At 44.1% G+C, this 24192-nt stretch overlaps 1 protein-coding gene and 1 long non-coding RNA gene across 3 annotated transcripts in view; one reads left to right on the forward strand and one right to left on the reverse strand.

Moving 5' to 3' along the window:
- Positions 1-4414: 4414 nt before the first annotated feature.
- On the forward strand, positions 4415-6564 carry LOC109896467 (uncharacterized). Its single transcript, XR_002256106.2, has 3 exons — positions 4415-4945; positions 5397-5566; positions 5699-6564. It is a non-coding gene; the product is annotated as an uncharacterized LOC109896467 (long non-coding RNA).
- A 751-nt stretch (positions 6565-7315) lies between these two features.
- Positions 7316-24192, reverse strand: part of LOC109897107 (mitogen-activated protein kinase kinase kinase kinase 2-like) — a 45553-nt gene continuing 28676 nt past the window's right edge. The window contains exons 12-32 of one of the 2 annotated variants that reach the window (XM_031832485.1): positions 18216-18326; positions 17583-17652; positions 16372-16430; positions 16167-16219; positions 15846-15884; positions 14935-14968; positions 14625-14787; positions 11565-11740; positions 10997-11038; positions 10642-10726; positions 10483-10562; positions 10170-10230; positions 9794-9926; positions 9514-9572; positions 9325-9428; positions 8745-8928; positions 8510-8602; positions 8323-8409; positions 8100-8170; positions 7931-7986; positions 7316-7816 (exon numbers count right to left, since the gene is read on the reverse strand). In XM_031832485.1, the coding sequence (XP_031688345.1) occupies positions 7729-7816; positions 7931-7986; positions 8100-8170; positions 8323-8409; positions 8510-8602; positions 8745-8928; positions 9325-9428; positions 9514-9572; positions 9794-9926; positions 10170-10230; positions 10483-10562; positions 10642-10726; positions 10997-11038; positions 11565-11740; positions 14625-14787; positions 14935-14968; positions 15846-15884; positions 16167-16219; positions 16372-16430; positions 17583-17652; positions 18216-18326 (1848 nt within the window). In that variant the 3' untranslated portion in view covers positions 7316-7728. Of the gene's footprint in view, positions 7817-7930; positions 7987-8099; positions 8171-8322; positions 8410-8509; positions 8603-8744; positions 8929-9324; positions 9429-9513; positions 9576-9793; positions 9927-10169; positions 10231-10482; positions 10563-10641; positions 10727-10996; positions 11039-11564; positions 11741-14624; positions 14788-14934; positions 14969-15845; positions 15885-16166; positions 16220-16371; positions 16431-17582; positions 17653-18215; positions 18327-24192 lie in introns of both variants that reach the window. The other variant, XM_020491650.2, reaches the window with a different exon arrangement.

Below are 24192 nucleotides of genomic sequence, written 5' to 3' on the forward strand. Positions count from 1 at the left end.
TGACTGTGCCTTTAAAAAGCTTGGAAAATTCCAGAAAATGATATCATGGCTAATTTACATAATTTGAATCATTTGGATGTGTACCTGTGGATGTATTTCAAGGCCATACCTTCAAACTCAGTGCCTCTTTGCTTGACATCATGGGAAAATCAAAAAGAAATCAGCCAAGACCTCAGACAAAAATTGTAAACCTCCACAAGTCTGGTTCATCCTTGGGAGCATTTTCCAAACGACCGAAGTCATTTGTACAAACAATAATAGGCAAGTATAAACACCATGGGACCACACAGCCGTCATACCGCTCAGGAATGAGACGAGTTCTGTCTCCTAGAGATGAATGGCGTATGGTGAATGCAAATCAATCCAGAACAACAGCAAAGGACCTTGTAAAGATGCTGAAGGAAACAGGTACAAAAGTATCTATATCCACAGTAAAACAAGTCCTATATCGACATACCCTGAAAGGCCGCTCAGCAAGGAAGAAGCCACTGCTCCAAAACCGCGTTTAAAAAAGCCAGACAACGGTTTTCAATTGCACATGGGGACAAAGATTGTACTTTTTGGAGAAATGTCCTCTGGTCCGATGAAATAAAAATATACCTGTTTGACCATAATGACCATCGTTATGTTTGGAGGAAAAAGGGGAGGCTAGTAAGCCGAGGAACACCATCCCATCCGTGAAGCACGGGGGTGGCAGCATCATGTTGTGTGGGTGCTTTGCTGCAGGAAGGACTGGTGCACTTCACAAAATAGAAAAACATTGTGGGAAGCTTGTGGAAGGCTACCCAAAACGTTTGACCCAGGTTAAACAATTTAAAGGCAATGCTACCAAATACTAATTGAGTGTATGTAAACTTCTGACACACTGGGAATGTAATGAAAGAAATAAAAGCAGAAATCAATCATTCTCAACTATTATTGTCACATAGTTGACGCTGGAGAGGCGAAGCAAGTCCTATATCGACATACCCTGAAAGGCCGCTCAGCAAGGAAGAAGCCACTGCTCCAAAACCGCGTTTAAAAAAGCCAGACAACGGTTTTCAATTGCACATGGGGACAAAGATTGTACTTTTTGGAGAAATGTCCTCTGGTCCGATGAAATAAAAATATACCTGTTTGGAACGGACATGGAAAGAGACAGGAACAGCATCAGCACACGGGTAACAAAGACAAAAACAATGAATGCATCAGCAGGGAACAGAGCAGAGGAACTGACAAATATAGGGGAAGTAATAAACAGGTGATGAGTGAGTCCAGGTGAGTCCAATATCGCTGATGCGCTTGACTAGAGAAGGCAGGAGTGCGTAACTTTACAGTTGGCACTATGCATTCGGGCAGGTAGCGTTCTTTTGGCATCTGCCAAACCCACATCCGTCCATCGGACTGCCAGATGGTGAAGCATGATTCATCACTCTAGAGAACGCGTTTCAACTGCTCCAATGTCCAATGGCGGCAAGCTTTACACAACTCCAGCCGAAGCTTGACATTGTGCATGGTGATCTTAGGCTTGTGTGAGGCTGATTGACCATGGAAACCCATTTCATGAAGCTTCCAACTAATAGTTATTGTGCTGACGTTGCTTCCAGAGGCAGTTTGGGACTTGGTAGTGAGTGTTGCAACCGAGGACAGACGATTACAACGCACTACGCACTTCAGCACTCAGTGGTCCCATTCTGTGAGCTTGTGTGGCCTACCACTTCGTGGCGGAGCCGTTGTTGCTCCTAGACATTTCAACTTCACAATAACATCACTTACAGTTGTCCGGGGCAACTCTAGCAGGGCAGAACATTTGCGAACTAACTTGTTGTAAAGGTGGCATCCTATGACGGTGCCACATTGAAAGTCACTAAGCTCTTTAGTAAGGCCATTCTACAGCCAATGTTTGTCTATGGAGATTGCATGGCTGTGTGTTCGATTTTACGCACCTGTCAGCAACCGGTGTGGCTGAAATAGTCGAATACACAAATTTGAAGGGGTGTCCACATACATTTGTGTGTATATACTGTATATTCATTGCGGGAAAGGGGAGAGTTAAAAACATAATATACAATACAAAAATAAAATAAATCCCCCAAATCCCCACCCCACTCCTTTAGCGATAATCTAAATCACATCCCTACACAGGCTCATGTGTCTGCGTTGAACGAACATTAATCGACAGGATTCCTTGTAATGCTCCAAAAAATGTTCAGCCGCACTCACAACGATGCCTATTTTCTCAGATTTCTTCTTTGTTTGCGCTGTGCAGTTTATAACCAATGCAATAAACGATACTAAGTCCACCTTTTTAACATGCAACGTGCCAGGGTCCTATTGGCGAGTAACATTTACTGATGTCTCTAATCCAGCTACCATGGTTTCTTCAACTTTACTCCCTTCTTCCACTCTTCTTACCCCCTCCGGATAGGAGATGCTGAACAGCCCTTATTCTTGTCACCTCGGTCTCCTTCACCCTAACAGGGCACTTCATGAATTCCGTTACATGTTTACCACCACAATTGCAGCATTTTGCCTCTACTGTCATATGATACTCCTCCCGTCTACATACACTTGACAAATGTCCGATAGTACATTTATCACACTGCAAGAGGTTTGGGCATGAAGGCTCTTACAGGATATCACACATAACCCAAATATACCTACAAAGGGCGAGACTCTTCAAATAACAAAATAATAGGCTTCCTCACACCATTCACCATACGGATCAGTCGGCGTGAACTAACCACTGGGCTGCCTCACACCATCCACCATACGGATCAGTTAGCGTGAACTAACCACTGGGCTTCCTCACACCATCCACCATACGGATCAGTCGGCGTGTACCAACCACTGGGCTTCCTCACACCATTCACCATACGGATCAGTTGGTGTGAACTAACCACTGTGCTTCCTCACACCATCCACCATATGGATCAGTCGGCGTGTACCAACCACTGGGCTCCCTCACACCATTCACCATACGGATCAGTTGGTGTGAACTAACCACTGGGCTGCCTCACACCATCCACCATACGGATCAGTTGGCGTGAACTAACCACTGGGCTTCCTCACACCATTCACCATACGGATCAGTTGGCGTGAACTAACCACTGGGCTTCCTCACACCATTCACCATACGGATCAGTCGGCGTGAACTAACCACTGGGCTTCCTCACACCATCCACCATACGGATCAGTCGGTCGTGAACTAACCACTGGGCTTCCTCACACCATTCACCATACGGATCAGTCGGCGTGAACTAACCACTGGGCTGCCTCACACCATCCACCATACGGATCAGTCGGCGTGTACCAACCACTGGGCTTCCTCACACCATTCACCATACGGATCAGTTGGCGTGAACTAACCACTGGGCTTCCTCACACCATTCACCATACGGATCAGTTGGCGTGAACTAACCACTTGGCTTCCTCACACCATTCACCATACGGATCAGTCGGCGTGAACTAACCACTGGGCTTCCTCACACCATCCACCATACGGATCAGTCGGTCGTGAACTAACCACTGGGCTTCCTCACACCATCCACCATACGGATCAGTCGGCGTGAACTAACCACTGGGCTTCCTCACACCATCCACCATACGGATCAGTTGGCGTGAACTAGCCACTGGGCTGCCTCACACCATTCACCATACGGATCAGTTGGCGTGCACCAACCACTGGGCTTCCTCACTCCATCCACCATACGGATCAGTCGGCGTGCACCAACCACTGGGCTTCCTCACTCCATCCACCATACGGATCAGTCGGCGTGCACCAACCACTGGGCTTCCTCACTCCATCCACCATACGGATCAGTCGGCGTGCACCAACCACTGGGCTTCCTCACTCCATCCACCATACGGATCAGTCGGCGTGCACCAACCACTGGGCTTCCTCACTCCATCCACCATACGGATCAGTCGGCGTGCACCAACCACTGGGCTTCCTCACTCCATCCACCATACGGATCAGTCGGCGTGCACCAACCACTGGGCTTCCTCACTCCATCCACCATACGGATCAGTCGGCGTGCACCAACCACTGGGCTTCCTCACTCCATCCACCATACGGATCAGTCGGCGTGCACCAACCACTGACTCTTTTTCTTTAGTTACATCATGTGCATTCTCTGCTAGCGCCACTCCAACCCCTTTGATAGGCGTCCTGCTTCACAGATCCACACACGACACATTCCAATCCGATATCTTTTTCAGGTGCTAAGCACGCACCTTCTGCTGCCACAGCCTGTCATTTGAAATGGGAGCAAATTTTTCCTAGCGGGCAAAATAAGCAAGGAGGTGGGCAGAGCCAAGCACGAGCTAGCAAGAGCCTATTGGCGAGTTCTAGAATTTATTTGCATATTTCCGTTAGGGAACGCCTACTATGTGAAGTGAGCGTGTGCAATAACTCACCATTGCACTCCTAAACAACGCCGTTTTTTAAAACTTTGGCAAATGGGAAAGTCTACCAACTAGTTTTGGGAAACAGAAAACTGTATTGAGATCAAATGTTTAATCAATGAGAAAATTAGCAGAATGTCGGACAAAAACCATTTAGCTCCATCTTCTCCCATTGCCGGCCACTGGGCTTCCTCTAACCCTACACCCATTAAAACATCACCACTATTCCACCACTTTGTCCCTATCTGATCCTTCACCAGGCCGGCAGCCTGGGAGGATGGGACACTATGGTTCGAAACATCTATATACATCTAACATCTAAACATCTAAGTATTCTGCAGTAAAATCTAGTACACCCAAGTGCTTCTCCGCAGATGCTACATCTATTTTCTGGAGAAGCCCCTGAAGGAGTGTGCAGTTCGGGGCTCAATGTGGGCAAACGCGTTTAACCCGAAACCTTCCCGTCTCCTTCAAGGTCACGACAAGTTGAGGTGCAATGTCAACAAAAGCGAATCTTAATCGAACCTAACCTACATGGATAAAAACATAAACCATGGAAGTAAGTGAGACTGTCATTATGCATAATGTACTTTGTAATACTCATGTTATACCAGTGCAGTGGTATATCTTTATATAACCAACTACCTCATCGATGTTAGCATAGTGTTAATTAGCACCCATTTGCACGTGAGCTAGCTAATTGCTTACAATGAGGGAATCTTATTTGGACAAATTTGCCTACTTGAACAGTAAGCCTAGGTTGACATGTACAATTATGTAATCAATTTGATCGTTGATTTTCTGTGCTTCGTCAATGTATGTCTTGTTGTGTTTGGCTGGCTCTACATGTGTATCGTTGATGCCGACAGCCATTCCCTAAGTTACACATAGCGAGTCTACACAGCCTACACGTAGTATATACAATAATGAAATTAAATGCCTATTGCTTATTTTACGCCTTTCTAATTATCATGCCTTTTATGTCTATGCTTATTTTCTTTGATGTATAGAGACACGTTAGTATGTTATTGGAGGGCGAAAGTCCCAAAATTAAAAAATGCATCAGCAGTCAAGTTCATCACTGCCCCTTCTACACATATAAGGCTGAACAATATATGGTCAACAACCACATCAAAGGTCAACAACCACATCAAAGGTCAAGCTTCAGTGAGGCACAGAGGTACTATTTCTTTCTTTGTTTATTGAATATATTTGACGTTCACGTTTTTTGATTTGCCTGTTTTTTCAGTGACATCGGTGTGTTTAATTAAGTTGTATAACTTGTTACTTTACTGTTATTCCTCTCTTTCAGAGTTCACGATCATAACGTGTGGCTTCAGTTGTTGAAATGCGACACACTTTCATTGTTGCTATTGCTACGGCAACAATAATCAACAGAGCACAGTTTCTGAAGCACCTGACATACCATCAGCATCCAGTGGCCCCTCAAGAGCACCCAGAGGCCCTTAAACAGTGGCCAGTGGCCCCTCAAGAGCACCCAGAGGCCCTTAAACAGTGGCCCCTTAAGAGCTCCCAAAGGCCCTTAAACAGTCCCCAGAGGCCCCTTAAGAGCACCCAGAGGGACTGTGTTATGTGTTATGTTGTTTAGTAAAGATGACATAGAAGTCACCCTCTACCCCTGGACAGAAGAAACACAGAAAATGATCACAAGTCCACTTCGAGCTACCTTCATCGATTTAACAGTACCCAGGTCTCCTCCTCATCATCTATCTTCGCTCAAAAAAAGGCTACTGAAGTACGTTATTCCTATCACTCTATATTGGCCTCAGCCACAGATGATATATTATATTGACCAGATACTCAAGTCTAACAATGAAAATAAATGTCTTCAAAAATGGAAGGTAGTCCGGAGGTAAGATCAGGTGAGACCATTCTAGCCAATGAGACGGCAGATACACATGATTAAAAATGTAATGTGGACGACACACAGTTGTACATTTCGATGAAACATGGTGAAGGCACAAAATGTCCTACCCTGGAAGCCTGTGTTTCATGCATAAGGAAGTGGATAGCGACGAATGGTTTACTTTTAAACTCGGACAAAACAGAGATGCTAGTTCAAGGTCCCAGGAAACAAAGAGATCTTCTGTTGGATCTGACAATTAATCTTGATGGTTGTACAGTCGTCTCAAATAAAACTGTGAAGGAACTTGGCGTTACTCTGGACTCTGATCTCTCTTTTGACGAACATATCAAGAATATTTCAAGGGCAGCTTTTCCCCATCTTTGTAACATTGAAAAAAAAAAAAATTATGCAGAAAAGCTAATCCATGTCTCTGACCCTATTGCAAGGGGCTGAGTCATTGGCTTACTAGTACTCTTCCATGCCGTCCCTAGGAGGGGTGCATCACTTGAGTGGGTTGAGTCACTGACGTGATCTTCCTGTCCGTTTTGCGCCCCTTGGTTCTTGTGCGGTAGAGGAAATCTTGTGGGCTATACTCAGCCTTGTCTAAGGGTAGTAAGTTGATATCCCTCAAGTGGTGTGTGGGCTGTACTTTGGCAAACTGGGTGGGGTTTTAATCCTGCCTGGTTCAAAAAGCAACATGCATGCTCCTTCAAGTGTATTTCATGGATGATGAGTGTTACATTGGGCCTCATACTGCACAACCAAACCAAACCAAACCAAAATCATTAAACACAACATAGTATCACTACCAGTCTTTGAGCACTTTGTGGCAAACAAACACATGTTGCAAGCCCTTTTTAGTGCAGGAATAGTCTTCATCTGGGTCTGGGAAACAGGCCTTTAAATTGATCTCAGTAAAGTATTTCAAAGCACTTTTAGAATGTAGTGGCCCTCTGATTCTATGGCACATATTTTCTAAACTATTTATGTTGACATCTTGGAGTGGCGCCACCTATGCCATGACGTTACATAGTAATACTACAGTTAGTGGACAGAGCAGGGTGGTGTTCACAATGTTGTTTAAGGAGACAGATCAGACTTCAGTTATCAGTCAAACCAGTAAAAATAGACAATGGAGTTATGCAAGGTTAAAAGTAGTTTGTGTCATTCAAGGGGTTAGAGGTCACGACAGGGGGCTCTCTCTGACAAGTCTTTTTTTACAAGTCCTTCCTCGAACACACACCAGCTCAGTTATCTCCCTGCGGTTTAGTGTGTGAGAGTCTCCCATGGTCTGTCTGTTCCCCATATGCAGGTAGAGGGGGTTAGTTCCGTTTAAGACAAGTCTACAGTGAGGGGGCTTGTTCGCTCGTGAGTTTATTAGGTGCCAGAACTTCCCATCTCAAGACACACTCTTCTTCTCTTCTTACTTTAATCCCAATTTCTATTATTTTCTTTCAGTCCTTTTCTCTCTTCTCTCAGTAGCTGCTTTCATGGCCTGTCAGGATATAGAGGTTGGTCATGGCTGACGGGTCCTCTGTGGGGGTACTCTGAAGGACGATATCCCTACGGAAACGACAAAAGATCGAATGTGATTGATTTTCTCAGATAACCTTTGACCCCGAATGCGAACACACATAATGTGGTATTCAAGGTAACAGACCAGCGTTTGGAGCATACCTGTTCGTCCCCAAGACCTGGAATACTCTGCTTTCATCTGTGATTTCCTGCGTGACCTACAAAGATGAACGTAAATGTATTTCACTGTTTCGGCGAGATAATATACTTCCAATGCAGATCAAGCCTTTTATTTTATTTTTATGAGTGCATTACAATGAAACATAATCACCTCATTTGTGTGAAGACTTCTCCCTTTAAGACCATGCTTCCAGAAAGCCAGAACACTGTCCTGTAAACAAACTAGCCACACGACAGTAAAGTCACAAACAAAATCTTCCACGCACGTAGTGTGTGGCTGTAACTACAGTACCTCACCCCTGCCTGTACCTATGATGTGGTGATGAATTGAGAACATTCTATGAGGTATTATTGAGATTGAATGAAGTTAGTACTTAGTGTTTCAATGGGGAAGTCAAAGACAAGTTCAGAAGCCAGCTCCTTGGAGGGAAGACCTTGTAGGTTGACAATCTTCACAGTCTCTGTAAAGTGACATTAAAGATACCGTTAGTAGTGGACATTAAAAGGCAGGTGGTGCTAATGATATTCTAGGTAGGATGTAATATATTCCAATAGACTCACTCTCCAGGACAATGAGAACCGTGTCTCTGTCCAGCTGTGTTGCCTGCATGGCTCCTGGTCCGGCTCCGGTCCGGGTCCGGTCCGGCGTACTCTCTGTACACACACGCACACACACACATGCACATATACAAAGACAGAGAGAAAGAAAGAAAGAGAAAGAGAGAATTAAGGTTATACAATTTCTCTACACAATGTCATACGGTTCAAATCCTAATATCTGACATCTCTGTGCTACCTGGTGAAGAATTTGGTGTGCCGTTCAACTCTATGATGTCGAACTTCAGCTGCTGGTTGGATGGTGGTTTCCCTCCCTCTGCAGCACAGTCCCCAACCCCTACACATAGCTGTGGGAACTCATCCTTCACTAACACCAGTAGCTCAAAGATAGGGAGCGAATCCGGTAGACGTATGTCTATATGCTGAGAGGGAAAAAGTGTAGAAAGACCAATTTTACAAGTCTTACAGACACGGTTCATTACATGCACCACAAAAGTATGTGGACACCTGCTCGTCGAACATCTCATTCCAAAATCATGGGCATTAATATAGAGTCGGTCCTCCCCTTTGCTGCTATAACAGCCTCCACTCTTCTAGGAAGGATTTCCACTAGATGCTGGAACATTGCTTCAGGAACTTGCTTCTATTCAGCCACAAGACCATTAGTGATGTCAGGCACTGATGTTGGGCGATTAGGCCTGGCTCGCAGTCGGAGTTTCAATTCATCCCAGAGGTGTTCAATAGGGGTTGAGGGTCAGGGCTCTGTGCAGGCCAGTCAAGTGTATGTTGTATGGAATAAGTGTTATGTCGATACACACCTTGAGCTGCAAGAACCTCTGCAGAGGCTCATACCACAAGAGTAGAATTAGACCTGATGGAACAGCCCCACACAGGAACGTGCTGTCTGTGTGTGGGTTTCTTGCTAGGAGAGAGGAGAAAAAGCCATTTCAATTGAAGCAGCTTTCTGTGTTGTGATTGAACATAATGCAGTGCCAAATTTCACTTACCCACGCTGCATCTTCGACAGCCTTTAGTGTCTGGTATCTTCACAGTTACAGCATATTTCCTGCTGATTTACATTTCATATATTTTTTACTTTAAATTAGGACAGGCACATACTGTATATTGAAGACAAATTGAACCGAACACATTGATGCGCACGCACGCACACACACACACACACACACACACACACACACACACACACACACACACACACACACACACACACACACACACACACACACACACACACACACACACACACACACACACACACACACACACCCCCTCTGCCTGGGGTTGATCCTCTCAGTGAGGCGGTTGGTACTGAGGGACAGGTGACTCTGTTTCTGCTGCTTGTGGCCCCTCTGTTCGAACAGAGCCGTCAGACTGTGGGAGTACAGCTGGGAAGACTTCCCTGGGGATGGGGTTGGAGAGGGGAGGAATGGTAAGAACCCGTGTTCAAATTTAGCAGTGCTTGATTGAGCTTGCCTGGTGCAATGCAACCAATAGAAAAGTCTCAAAAGTGCAAACCCCGCCCACCTGGAACTCAAGCAAACATTGAAATACTATTTGCAACCAGGTCTGGTTTATTACTGGAGTTGATGGAGTAGGATCCTATGAACAACATGATAGGTGTGTAATTGAGGTAGAGCTCTACCTGATACAGACATCAGGACATTGTTCATGACAAACAGCCAGGAACATCTTTGTGGGAGCAACTGTGGGGGGAAGAGAGAGGTATTCATTTTAAGTTTTATTAGTCGTATGTACAGGATACACATGGTATACACTGTCTAACGAAATGCCTACTCGCAGGTTCCTTCTCGACAATACAACAACAATAAGATAAGAATATGAACATAAAGTAAATGGCTCAGTAGAATAGTATTAGTGGTATGCTCTGGAATTTTAACGCAGACTACCCACATTAATTCATACTTCCCCACATTCATCAATATCTAAACTGTTACCTTCTCCAGGGTGTCCTCATGGAGCTCGTTGAGGTTGAGGGTGTAGACACCCTCTTCTGCCCCCAGAATAAGATACTGATCTGAGGAAGAGACAAGATAATGTCACGGCCATCTGTAATGACCTTGTCTTAACCTCTTTAACCCGTTCTGGACCCCTACCTCTCGTTTTAGGGAGAATCCAGGTCACAGCACAGTGGATCGTCAGAGGGCAACCATTGAAGACTTTAGAGAAACAGGCACCCATCTACGAAACAAAACGATACACGTTGTACTATCACGGTGGCTATTTCTACATTGCTGTACAATAAGCATGGTTGGACTATTGTAATGGGTTTAATGTTCATCTTAGCAAACCGTTGTTGCAGTGAGCATTCCGTCAAGCGTTTTTGAGACCAATAGCCATTACCTACATAGCCTGTTCATAAAGCACGTGGAAATATTGTTAGTTATTGATGCAACAGCCTCTCTGTACTGTCTTAGGGCACATGCTGTTTGACTAGACCTCTGCACTTACATGCACTTGAGGGGTAGGAGGGAGTCCATGGCAATCAGCTCTCTAGAAATGAAACAGGGTTAAACACAACAACAACAACAACAACAACAACAACAACAACAAATTAGGATAACGGTGTCGTTCAAATGAGGATGTTGTTTAAATTCATGTCACAAAGCAGCGCACTAGGATCTGGGCGTCTCTGAATTCTGTCTTCCTACATGAAATGTTACAAAAGGATGGTTTATGGAAGAAGGTATTGAAACATGTTATTAGGTTAACAAACCACACACTTTTTTTTGTCAGTACCAGGGTTGATGTCAATTCCATTTAATTTCAGTCAGTTTAGGAAGTGAATTCAAATTCCAATAAAAAAATGATATTCCTTGGAAGTGTCTGACTTCACATTGAATTGAACCCCTAAGTACTGGCTATGTACTGGTTAAGGCTACCGTCTACTGGTAGCCTCAAATCCATACAATGTGTTGAAGCCAACTGTCACCGCCATTCAGCAACTACAATATGGATATGAAGCTATGTACAGATACTGTATGTAGTGAGGCAACCTTGCCCTGTGTTTTAAACTCACAGAGTTCGTCTTCCTCCTCAGTGTGCTCCACTCTGGAGAGAGAGAGGTTTCTCTGCATGATGAGGTCACCCCTTCTGTCTTCTTCTTCTCTGCCTGTACGGCGCCCCCCTCAGAAACACTGGGGTCACTACACCACTGTCTGCTGATGTCCTGAGTTGCAGAACACCTGGCCAAGACTGGAGAACCACACAAGAGGATGAAGGAGGGGGAAAACATGTTGAAACGGGCTGTCGATCTTAGCATAGACACACCGAAGATACACTACCGTTCAAAAGTTTGGGGTCACGTAGAAATGTCCTTCTTTTTGAAAGAAAAGCACGTTTTTTGTCCATTAAAATAACATAAAATTGATCAGGAATACAGTGCAGACATTTTTAATGTTATAAATGTCTGTTGTAGCTGGAAATGGCAGATTTTTAATGGAATATCTACATAGGCGTACAGAGGCCCATTATCAGCAACCATCACTCCTGTGTTCCAATGGCACGTTGTGTTAGCTAATCCAAGTTTATCATTTTAAAAGGCTAATTGATCATTAGAAAACCCTTTTGCAATTATGTTAGCACCGCTGAAAACTGTTCTTCTGATTAAAGAAGCAATAAAACTGGCCTTCTTTACACTAGTTGAGTATCTGGAGCATCAGCATTTGTGGGTTCGATTACAGGCTCAAAATGGTCAGAAATAAAGAACTTTCTTCTGAAACTCGTCAGTCTATTATTGAGAGGTGACTCCGAGATGCTGGCCTTCTAGGCAGAGTTGCAAAAAAAGAGCCATATCTCAGACTGGCCAATAGACTGTCCGTTTCCAGCTACAATCATCATTTACAACATTAACAATGTCTACTCTGTATTTCTGATCAATTTGATGTCATTTTAATGGACAAAAATGTGCTTTTCTTTCAAAAACAAGGACATTTGTAAGTGACCCCAAACTTTTGAATGATAGTGTATATAATTTAACATATCGAGAGCTTGGGACTATAAGGTTCTATCTGCAATGATTCTTAGATAATTGGCGTAAAAGTTCCAGGAGGGTTGGAATGGTGTCAGCAATTTTTATCTAGTATTCTTTCGAACTTAATAACATGAATTGGGGTATTTAGAGTACTATTTAGGTAGAGAACAAAAATGCAGATAGAACCATTTAGTCCCAAGCTCTCAATATTATGACTGCATTATAATAATAATAATTTGGTGGGTGCTCATATTTGTCCTGTTATACACAGTGTGTCATGGAAATGTGTTTTTAAAATATCTCAACCCCCACTGAGGCACCCGCAGGGAGTGGGGTCATGGCCAGGGTCACTAGTGGTTAGAGCATTGGGCCAGTAACCGAAAGGTTGCTGGATCGATTCCCTGAGCTGACATGGTAAAAATGAGTCGTTCTGCCCCTGAACAAGACAGTTAACCCATTGTTCCCCGGGCACTGAAGACGTGGATGTCGATTATGGCCACCCCCCGCACCTCTCTGATTCAGAGGGTTAAATGCGGAAGACACATTTAAGTTGAAGGCATTCAGTTGTCCAACTGACTAGGTATCCCCTTTTCCCATTGCACAGCTCCCCTGGAGCAATTAGAGTTAAGTGCCTTGCTCAAGGGCACAGCTCCAGTATTCGAATCAGCAGCCTTTCAGTTACTGGCCCTACGCTTTAACATGGTGGCTACCTGCAGCATTGGAATATACTACTCACTAGGCAAATACGGCACAGTAATTCTGTTGTCAATACAAATACTGACATCAACAGACTTCAGTAGGTATTCACAACTATTAACTTTTTCCACATTTTGTTGTGTTACAAAGCGGGATTAAAATGGATTTAACCATAATTTTAAGTAAAAACTGTAACTAGGCCAATCAGGAACAATGTCATCTTGGTAAGCAACTCCAGCGTATATTTGGCCTTGTGTTTCAGGTATTTGTCCTGCTGAAAGGTGAATTTGTCTCCCAGTGTCTGTTGGAAAGCAGACTGAACCAAGTTATCCTCCAGGGTTTTACCTGTGCATAGCTCTATTCTGTTTCTTTTTATCACAAAAAATGTCATCCTTCCCGATGACCAGCATACCCTAACATGATGCAGCCACCACCATGCTTAAAATTATGAAGAGTGGTACTCAGTGATGTGTTGTGTTGGATTTGCCCCAAACATAACGCTAAAGTTAATTTCTTTGCCACATTTTTTGCAGTATTATTTTAGTGCCTTATTGCAAACAGGATGCATGTTTTATTCTGTACAGGCTTCCTTCTTTTCACTCTGTCATTTATGTTAGTATTGTGGAGTAACTACAATGTTGTTGATCCATCCTCAGTTATCTCCTATCACAGCCATTAAACTCTCTTTTAAAATCACCATTGACCTCATGGTGAAATCCCAGAGCAGTTTCCTTACTCTCCAAGTTAGGAAAGGCACCTGTATCTTTGTAGTGACTGGGTGTTTTGATACACTATCCAAAGTGTAATTAATAACTTCACCATGCTCAAAGGGATATTCAATGTCTGCTTTCTTTTTACCCATCTACCAAAAGGTGCCCTTCTTTCGAACCATTGGAAAACCTCCCTAGTCTTTGTGGTTGAATATGTGCTTCACTGCTCGACGAAGGGACCTTACAGATAATTGTATGTGTGGGGTACAGAGATGAGGTAGTCATTTAAAAAATCATGTTAACCACTATTATTGTATACAGATTGAGTCCATGAAACGTATGTGACTTGTTAAGCACATCTTTACACCTGAACTTATTTAGGCTTGCCATAACAAAAGGGTTGAATATTTATTGACTCAATACATTTCAGCTTCAAATGTTTGATTAATTTGTAAACATTTCTAAAATCATTATTCCACTTTGACATTATGGGGTGTTGTGTGTAGATCAGTGACACACAATCTCAATTGAATAAATTTTAAATTCAGGCTGTAACACAACAAAATGTGGAAAAAGACAAGGGGTGTGAATACTTTCTGACGCACTGTATATTAATCTCAGCACCCAGAACCAAATCAGTTGTCATGACAGATTGAAATATGGCCTGTAAACATTGACTCTGTGTGTGGATGTTCCGTACCTGACGTGAAGTTTTTGGGTGTGTGGGTGGAGTCGGGCCCCAGGCTGGAGCTGGGGCCAAGGGTGAGGTCCTTGTCCTCCAGGGTGGGACAGAATGAGCTGATGGCAGGCAGGGAGGCTGTGGAAGGGCTGAATAACCCACTCTTCCTCCCACCATTACCCCCCTACACAACCAGAAACATTAGACAAACCACGATTACATAATACAACAGGAAATAGCTGAAAGGTATAAAGGATTATCTTTATATCTTGTGTTACACTTGATTGTTTCAGAAGATCTGTTTTCTTGGCGTTCTGTTATTGCTACTTACACCAGCAGATGGCACTCTCTTAATGGTTAAGCTCCTGGAAAAATAAATAGTCAATGGTAATGTTAGTGTTACATATATAACTTCTCAGAATGTCTCCCCTATGTGGAAGCTAGGTATAAATTGCAACAGCACATGACTGAATTCCAATGCATTTTCCCCCTCCCCCTCATTTCATTTGAGACTTGCGCTTGAGCCTTTTACTTTGGGTCCACTAGCTTCAAACAGCGGGGAAAGAAAACACCTGTGGTTATTCACATTGATTTATAAAAGATGGTACAATGATTCCCTACAATATTCCGTGTTTGTTTTCTCACATACAGTGTAGAATTTTAGCAATCAGGAAATGGCAGAGCGATACATTGGCAGCTTGACACGTTTTCCACTAGATAACACAGCCACAAAGTAATAACAGCTTTCCCAATTTGACAACAGGAGAATATCACTGCAAATAGCAAACACTGTCGGATAGGTAATACTTTGAAACACAATCATTCCACTACTACTGCAGATATATTATGGACATTTTCAGAAATTAATTGTAAAAAATCTTATGTGTAGCACCATTAATGCACATGCACTCTTTACTAAATCAAAGGTAAATCAGATTTCCTTTCTTTGTGGGATGCTTGCTTTCACAGTCTATAAACTGACATGGGGTCAATTGTGTTGGCTCTTATTAGGACAAGATTTGGAGCAGGGCAGGGTCAATTAATTGTGAATATGCATACCCCAACAATAATAATCAGTGATCAAATATGATTTAGTTCTTTATCAAATAATGTCAAGTATTCAAAAGGTAATAATTTCAATGTGATTAAAACAAACTTCCACATCTTCCTTGATAAGAGGCATTGTCGCCGGGTAGAATATTGCTGAATAGTGTTTTTACAATGGGTGGTCTGCTGGCCTACCTCAGCTGCAGAGCTTCCTCCACACATTCCAACAGGCTCCTGAAACAGGAAGACAAGATGTTAATCTCTCTCTGGAGCCACTAGTTCTGAGAACATGATGTGACAGAGAACCACCTATTCTGTGACAATGGGAGGGTTGGAGCTAGTGTCTTCTGTTATGGATTCAGGTTTTAAAAATTATTGTTCTCCTGTAAACTTGCTCTAGTGGGGACGTCAGGTCCATGGCCATACACACAAACAGTAGATTTGAAATAATGCTCATAAAAATGTTTGCTTGACGTACTGCTACCAATAGTAAACTGTGGAAGAGGAGCATCTTACGGTGACTCAGTGTCCTCTTCTGAGACATCCCAATCGTCTCCGGACGAGCTTTGCTGAAAAATTACGAAGAATCATCAACAACATACACACCCATAATATCCCTATTAATAGAACTCATACATCCCCCACTGCCCCAAATAGCCATTCTATGTTGACTTGACCTTAAACTCCAACATGTCAAACACAAGAAAGAAATGTGACTCACCATATCAGGATAAGGCTCTGTCACTTTCCTCAACGGAGGCCCAAACTTCACCTGGTCAACTAAGGGAAACACAACTAAGTTGATCATGAGGAAAATGTACACTTCAATACAATATATGTATTTAATAACTTCTGAGCAAAAACATGTTTTATAATATGGCATGATCATTTTATGTGATGAATTTACTATCAGTGCCAGAGGATAAAATCCAGGTGGATCTGCTATCCCACTGTCCTCTTATCATCCCCTGTTGCCTATTCAGATCGATTGGTAAACTACTCTCATACTGAACCCATATCACTGTGTTACAATAATACCAAGTCATCGGCTTCAGGCAACTTTACCTTTCAGCCCAGAAGACCCATTGTGATGACCAAACAAGAAGAGTTACAACACCCCTCACCACTAGCACCATGTATTTGTTTTCCTGTTGACATGCTTGTCTAAATATAAGCTGTCTTGTCCCTGGCAGCTGCAGCGTGGGCGCATTGTCCACCATCACCACACCCTGTGTATGCTGTAACCTCACTGATAGGAGACACAGCAATAGTTTCCCACTCCTCGCTTCCCCCACCTCCTCCCCCCAGAACCACGTCAGAGGACCACAGAGGGAACATGCCATGTGCGTGTGCAGGACAGTGACCCCTCTATGACCTCTCTCTGTGTCGGGTGACTCTGAGACTTGGGGACTTCATCTCCACCACCTCCAATTCTCAATGGGCTTCTTGTCACAGAGGTCAGGAACCTAAGTGTGTTGTGTTGTGTCCTGCTCCATCTGCCCCAGTTTCACACATTATGCCAGTAAGGGTGATGTTGACCTCAACTCTCCTAGCACACACAATACACACGGATACACACACACACACACAAACACACAGACATACAGATAGATACACACGCTCACACACACACACACACACACAAACTCACGATCGACAATCAACACACATACACGGCCCTTCTCTAACTACAGATGAGTGATCACTTGAATTACCTGGGCGGATGTACCGTATTAACAGTAATAGCCAGAACACATTTCAGATGAAGATGTTCAGGGCAGAAGGCTCTCATTGACATTGTTTATTAGGATGGTTTTTCATATGTTGACATGAGTACTTCTATAAACTCTTCACACATTGTTGTGATGGTTCGTTGTGTGGGCTGACGATGGGGTTTCAGTGTACAAATTGTGTATTGATTTGAAGACTCACACTGCTCTTCAGACAGGGTCCTCAGGAGTTTCCCTGCAGACTGGATCTTATCAGGAGCAGCTTCTCCATTCTACAGACAAACACATACACACACACGGATGTGTTATACATTCACAGAATAAATCACACAAGGACCAAGCAATGTTCCAGAGAGAGCTAGGTGATTGCCATGTGTTACAAAGCAAGTGTGTGTGTGTGATTTGTATGTTTGTGTGTGTTTCACGCCCTGACCTTAGAGAGACTTTTTATTTCTCTATTTGGTTAGGTCAGGGTGTGATTTGGTTGGGCATTCTAGTTTGTCTATTTCTTTGTTGGCCGGGTATGGTTCCCAGTCAGCTGTCTATCGTTGTCTCTGATTGGGGATCATACTTAGGCAGCCCTTTTTCCCACCTTCAGTTGTGGGATCTTTTTTGTGTGTAGTTGCTTTCTGCACTGCATATAGCTTTATGCCCGTTTTTCATTTTGTTGTTTTTTGGTGTCATTTAAAATAAAAGAATAATGTATGCCTACCACGCTGCACCTTGGTCTCCTTCTAACAACGGACGTAACAGTGTGGATGTGCATTCGGCGTGTGTACTTGCATGCCTGCATGTGTGTGTGCATGTCTGTCTGTCCTTGGTCACCTATCCTCACCTCCCGATCGTTGTCGTCCATGCTGTGTGTGGAGTGGAGGTCAGGATTATTGGCCATGTCCAGCAGCTCAATAATCAGGTTACGGGTCAGCAACTGGGTCACAAACGGGTGCTGGGGAGACGACAAGAGATGCAGCTAATGACCTATAGCTTTTATGTGGCACGACATCAATAAATCACTTCATCATTAGTTTCCTTGACCTCTCTCAGCAGCTGTATCCGTGTTATGGGCCCCTATAGAAATAAACACAGGATCCTAGGATGGCTATGGTTTTTGCACCTCAGACAGAGGCTTTAGATCAAATCCAATTTTATTTGTCACATGCGCCGAATACAACAGGTGTAGACCTTACTATGAAATGCTTACTTACCAGCCCTTACTTAACCAACATTGCAGTTCAAGAAATAGTGTTAAGAAAATATTTACTAAATAAACTAAAGTAAAAAATAAAATAAAAAGTAACACAATAAAATAACAATACAGAGTCTACTGTATATACAGGGGGTACCGTTAGAGTCAATGTGCGGGGACACAGGTTAGTCAAGGTCATTTGTACATGTAGGTAGGGGTAAAGTGACTATGCATAGATAATAAACAGCGAGTAGCAGCATTGTAAAATCAAATGTTAATAGTCTGGGTGGCCATTTTATTAATTGTTCAGCAGTCTTAGGGCTTGGGGGTAGAAGCTGTTAAGGAGCCTTTTGAACCTAGACTTGGTGTCACGCCTGCTCCCGCTCTCCTCTCTGGCGCTGGAGGGCGCCAGGCTACCCTTCATTACGCACACCTGTCACCATCATTACGCGCAACAGCGCTCATTGGACTCACCTGGATTCCTTCCCTTTGCTGATTGCCCTGTCTATAACTGTCTGCTCCCCCGTTTGTTCCCGGTGTCAACATTAATGTCAATATGTGTTCATGTCCAGAGACTGTCCTGTCCTGGTCCATGTCCGTTGCTCATTAAATGTTCACTCCCTGTACCTGCTTCTCGTCTACCAGCGTCGTTCCTTACACTTGGTGCTCCGGTACCACTTGCCGAACGGTAGCAGAGAGAACAGTCTATGACTTGGGTGACTGGAGTCTGACAATTTTTTAAGCCTTCCTCTGACACCGCCTAGTATATAGGTCCTGGATATCAGGAAGCTTGGCCCCAGTGATGTACTGGGCCGTACGCACTACCCTCGGTAGCGCCTTACTGTCAGATGCCGAGCAGTTGCCATACCAGGCGGTGATGCAACCGGTCAGGATGCTCTAGATGGTGCAGCTGTAGAACCTTTTGAGGATCTGGGGACCCATGCCAAATATCCTGAGGTGGAAAAGGTGTTGTCGTGCCCTCTTCACGACTGTCTTAGTGTGTTTGGACCATGATAGTTTGTTGGTGATATGGACACCAAGGAACTTGAAGCTCTCGACCCGCTCTACTACAGTCCCATCGATGTTAATGGGGGCATGTTTGGCCCTCCTTCCTGTAGGCCACGATCATCTCATTTGTGTTGCTCATGTTGAGGGAGAGGTCGTTGTCCTGGCACCACACTGCCAAGTCTCTGACCTTCTCCCTATGGGCTCTCATTGTTGTCGGTGATCAGGCCTACCACTGTTGTGTCATCAGCAAACTTAATGATGGTGTTAGAGTTGTGCCTGGCCACACAGTCATGGGTGAACAGGGAGTACAGGAGGGGACTAAGCACGCCCCCCTGAGGGGCCCCCGCGTTGAGGATTAGCATGGAAAATGTGTTGTTGCCTACACTTACCACCTGGGAGCGGCCCATCAGGAAGTCCAGGATACAGTTGCAGAGGTAGGTGTTTAGTCCCATGGACCTTAGCTTAGTGATGAGCTTTGTGGGCACTATGCTGTTGAATGCTGAGCTGTCAATGAACATCATTCTCACATAGGTGTTCCTTTTGTCCAGGTGGGAAAGGGCAGTGTGGAGTGCGATTAAGATTGTATCATCTAGAGGGCGGAGCTAGCATGTTGGAGTGAACGGCTGTGCGTGAGAGGCTCCTGCAACTTTTTTGCAAAATAATCTAATTTAACCTACGTTGTGGCACTTTTTACAACAAACGTTTCTTTCTAATACAAGATTGTAACTTTTTATATGAAAATGCAGAGTAATAAGCGACCAAAGGACAATAAATCCACAGCGGAGGCCTACTCCCCACTAAACAACGAGACAGACATGGCGGGAGGCACATGCAACAACGTGACACTTACAGAACTTACCCGGGCTTTGGGGGAGCTACGTGTTGCTATAGCTGAGGTAAGGCCACTATTGCTGAACTGGACACCAAAATCGAGAGCATCATTCGAACGGTCGCTTCGCATGGCCAGAGTATTGTGGACCTTGAGAAAGCTTCTGAATTCAACGCTGGTAGGATCGACGAGTTAGAGAAGCTATGCACGTCATTGCAGGATACTGTGCAGAGGCTTTCAGTGAAAGTGGTGGACCTGGAGGGCCGATCCAGACGTAATAACCTTCGCATTGTGGGTCTAGCAGAGGGGGTAGAGGCGGGCTCTCGCCCCACCGACTTCTTCGCCAAGCTATTGAAGGATGCAATGGGATCGGATGTTTTGGATTCGGATCCCCAGCTGGACCGCGCACATCGCTCCCTTGTCCCAGTGCCTGGACCGGGCCAACGTCCTCGCCCAGTAATCATCTGTTGTCACAGTTTCAAGACCAAGGATCTTATCCTGCGTGAAGCTCGAATGAGGGGCAACCTGTCACATAAAGGGCATCCATTCCGTGTCTATGAGGATTATGCGCCCGATGTGGCAAAGCATCGCGCCGACTACAGAGATGTCATGACCAAACTCTACAAACTCCATCTTCGCCCAGCCTTACTCTTCCCTGCAAGACTAAGAATTACCCCGCCTTCCGGTGAGAAGATTTGGCTCTCCTCGGTTTTGGACGCAGAGAAGTTTATCCGGGGATATACACCAATCCCCCGTACAGGTTAGAGTGCCTTGTTATTGCGTGTTAGGGTCTGCTCATGGACTCGAATCCATACTATACCATACTGGGTGAAAACGTATTAAACGGGCTCAACAAGGGCTACTGAACATGTAAGACGCTGAGCAGACCAATGGAGGGCGGTCAGAGCTCTCATTTAACGTTAAATTCACTTTCATCCCGGCTGTGCTCAGCGATGCATATTTTTTACTTCCAGGTTTGATCACTGACACCTTCGGACGGATATACTTATACTCCCCCACTTTTGTTTTGTTTCGTTATTTATTTTACAATCCTTACATTATTCTTACTACCATACCATTTATTTTTTGCTTGCAGGGGACTGGGGGTGATGGTTGGGAGGGGGCAGACACCTGGTTAGCAGGTTGATGTTTTGTGCGGTTCTGCCTTTGTCTGGCCGTGAGCCTCTCTCCCGACTAGAGTCCCACCAGCCCTCTGCAGTGCTTATGTCTGTGTAGGTGTGCGTACATATAATTATTATTACTAGAGTCCCACCAGCCCTCTGTAGTGCTTATGTCTGTGTAGGTGTGCGTACATATAATTATTATTACTAGAGTCCCACCAGCCCTCTGTAATGCTTATGTCTGTGTAGGTGTGCGTACATATAATTATTATTACTAGAGTCCCACCAGCCCTCTGTAGTGCTTATGTCTGTGTAGGTGTGCGTACATATAATTATTATTACTAGAGTCCCACCAGCCCTCTGTAGTGCTTATGTCTGTGTAGGTGTGCGTACATATAATTATTATTACTAGAGTCCCACCAGCCCTCTGTAGTGCTTATGTCTGTGTAGGTGTGCGTACATATAATTACTATTACTAGAGTCCCACCAGCCCTCTGTAGTGCTTATGTCTGTGTAGGTGTGCGTACATATAATTACTATTACTAGAGTCCCACCAGCCCTCTGTAGTGCTTATGTCTGTGTAGGTGTGCGTACATATAATTACTATTACTAGAGTCCCACCAGCCCTCTGCAGTGCTTATGTCTGTGTAGGTGTGCGTACATATAATTACTATTACTAGAGTCCCACCAGCCCTCTGTAGTGCTTATGTCTGTGTAGGTGTGCGTACATATAATTACTATTACTAGAGTCCCACCAGCCCTCTGTAGTGCTTATGTCTGTGTAGGTGTGCGTACATATAATTACTATTACTAGAGTCCCACCAGCCCTCTGTAGTGCTTATGTCTGTGTAGGTGTGCGTACATATAATTACTATTACTAGAGTCCCACCAGCCCTCTGTAGTGCTTATGTCTGTGTAGGTGTGCGTACATATAATTATTATTACTAGAGTCCCACCAGCCCTCTGTAGTGCTTATGTCTGTGTAGGTGTGCGTACATATAATTATTATTACTAGAGTCCCACCAGCCCTCTGTAGTGCTTATGTCTGTGTAGGTGTGCGTACATATAATTACTATTACTAGAGTCCCACCAGCCCTCTGTAATGCTTATGTCTGTGTAGGTGTGCGTACATATAATTACTATTACTAGAGTCCCACCAGCCCTCTGTAGTGCTTATGTCTGTGTAGGTGTGCGTACATATAATTACTATTACTAGAGTCCCACCAGCCCTCTGTAGTGTGTATGGCTGTGTAGGTGTGCGTACATATAATTATTATTACTAGAGTCCCACCAGCCCTCTGTAGTGCTTATGTCTGTGTAGGTGTGCGTACATATAATTACTATTACTAGAGTCCCACCAGCCCTCTGTAGTGCTTATGTCTGTGTAGGTGTGCGTACATATAATTACTATTACTAGAGTCCCACCAGCCCTCTGTAGTGCTTATGTCTGTGTAGGTGTGCGTACATATAATTACTATTACTAGAGTCCCACCAGCCCTCTGTAGTGCTTATGTCTGTGTAGGTGTGCGTACATATAATTACTATTACTAGAGTCCCACCAGCCCTCTGTAGTGCTTATGTCTGTGTAGGTGTGCGTACATATAATTACTATTACTAGAGTCCCACCAGCCCTCTGTAGTGCTTATGTCTGTGTAGGTGTGCGTACATATAATTACTATTACTAGAGTCCCACCAGCCCTCTGTAGTGCTTATGTCTGTGTAGGTGTGCGTACATATAATTACTATTACTAGAGTCCCACCAGCCCTCTGTAGTGCTTATGTCTGTGTAGGTGTGCGTACATATAATTACTATTACTAGAGTCCCACCAGCCCTCTGTAGTGCTTATGTCTGTGTAGGTGTGCGTACATATAATTACTATTACTAGAGTCCCACCAGCCCTCTGTAGTGCTTATGTCTGTGTAGGTGTGCGTACATATAATTACTATTACTAGAGTCCCACCAGCCCTCTGTAGTGCTTATGGCTGTGTAGGTGTGCGTACATATAATTACTATTACTAGAGTCCCACCAGCCCTCTGTAGTGCTTATGTCTGTGTAGGTGTGCGTACATATAATTACTATTACTAGAGTCCCACCAGCCCTCTGTAATGCTTATGTCTGTGTAGGTGTGCGTACATATAATTACTATTACTAGAGTCCCACCAGCCCTCTGTAGTGCTTATGTCTGTGTAGGTGTGCGTACATATAATTACTATTACTAGAGTCCCACCAGCCCTCTGTAATGCTTATGTCTGTGTAGGTGTGCGTACATATAATTACTATTACTAGAGTCCCACCAGCCCTCTGTAATGCTTATGTCTGTGTAGGTGTGCGTACATATAATTACTATTACTAGAGTCCCACCAGCCCTCTGTAGTGCTTATGTCTGTGTAGGTGTGCGTACATATAATTACTATTACTAGAGTCCCACCAGCCCTCTGTAGTGCTTATGTCTGTGTAGGTGTGCGTACATATAATTACTATTACTAGAGTCCCACCAGCCCTCTGTAGTGCTTATGTCTGTGTAGGTGTGCGTACATATAATTACTATTACTAGAGTCCCACCAGCCCTCTGTAGTGCTTATGGCTGTGTAGGTGTGCGTACATATAATTACTATTACTAGAGTCCCACCAGCCCTCTGTAGTGCTTATGTCTGTGTAGGTGTGCG

This window comes from Oncorhynchus kisutch, linkage group LG9 (assembly GCF_002021735.2).
Source record: "Oncorhynchus kisutch isolate 150728-3 linkage group LG9, Okis_V2, whole genome shotgun sequence".
In the NCBI taxonomy this organism is placed as follows: Eukaryota; Metazoa; Chordata; class Actinopteri; order Salmoniformes; family Salmonidae; genus Oncorhynchus; species Oncorhynchus kisutch.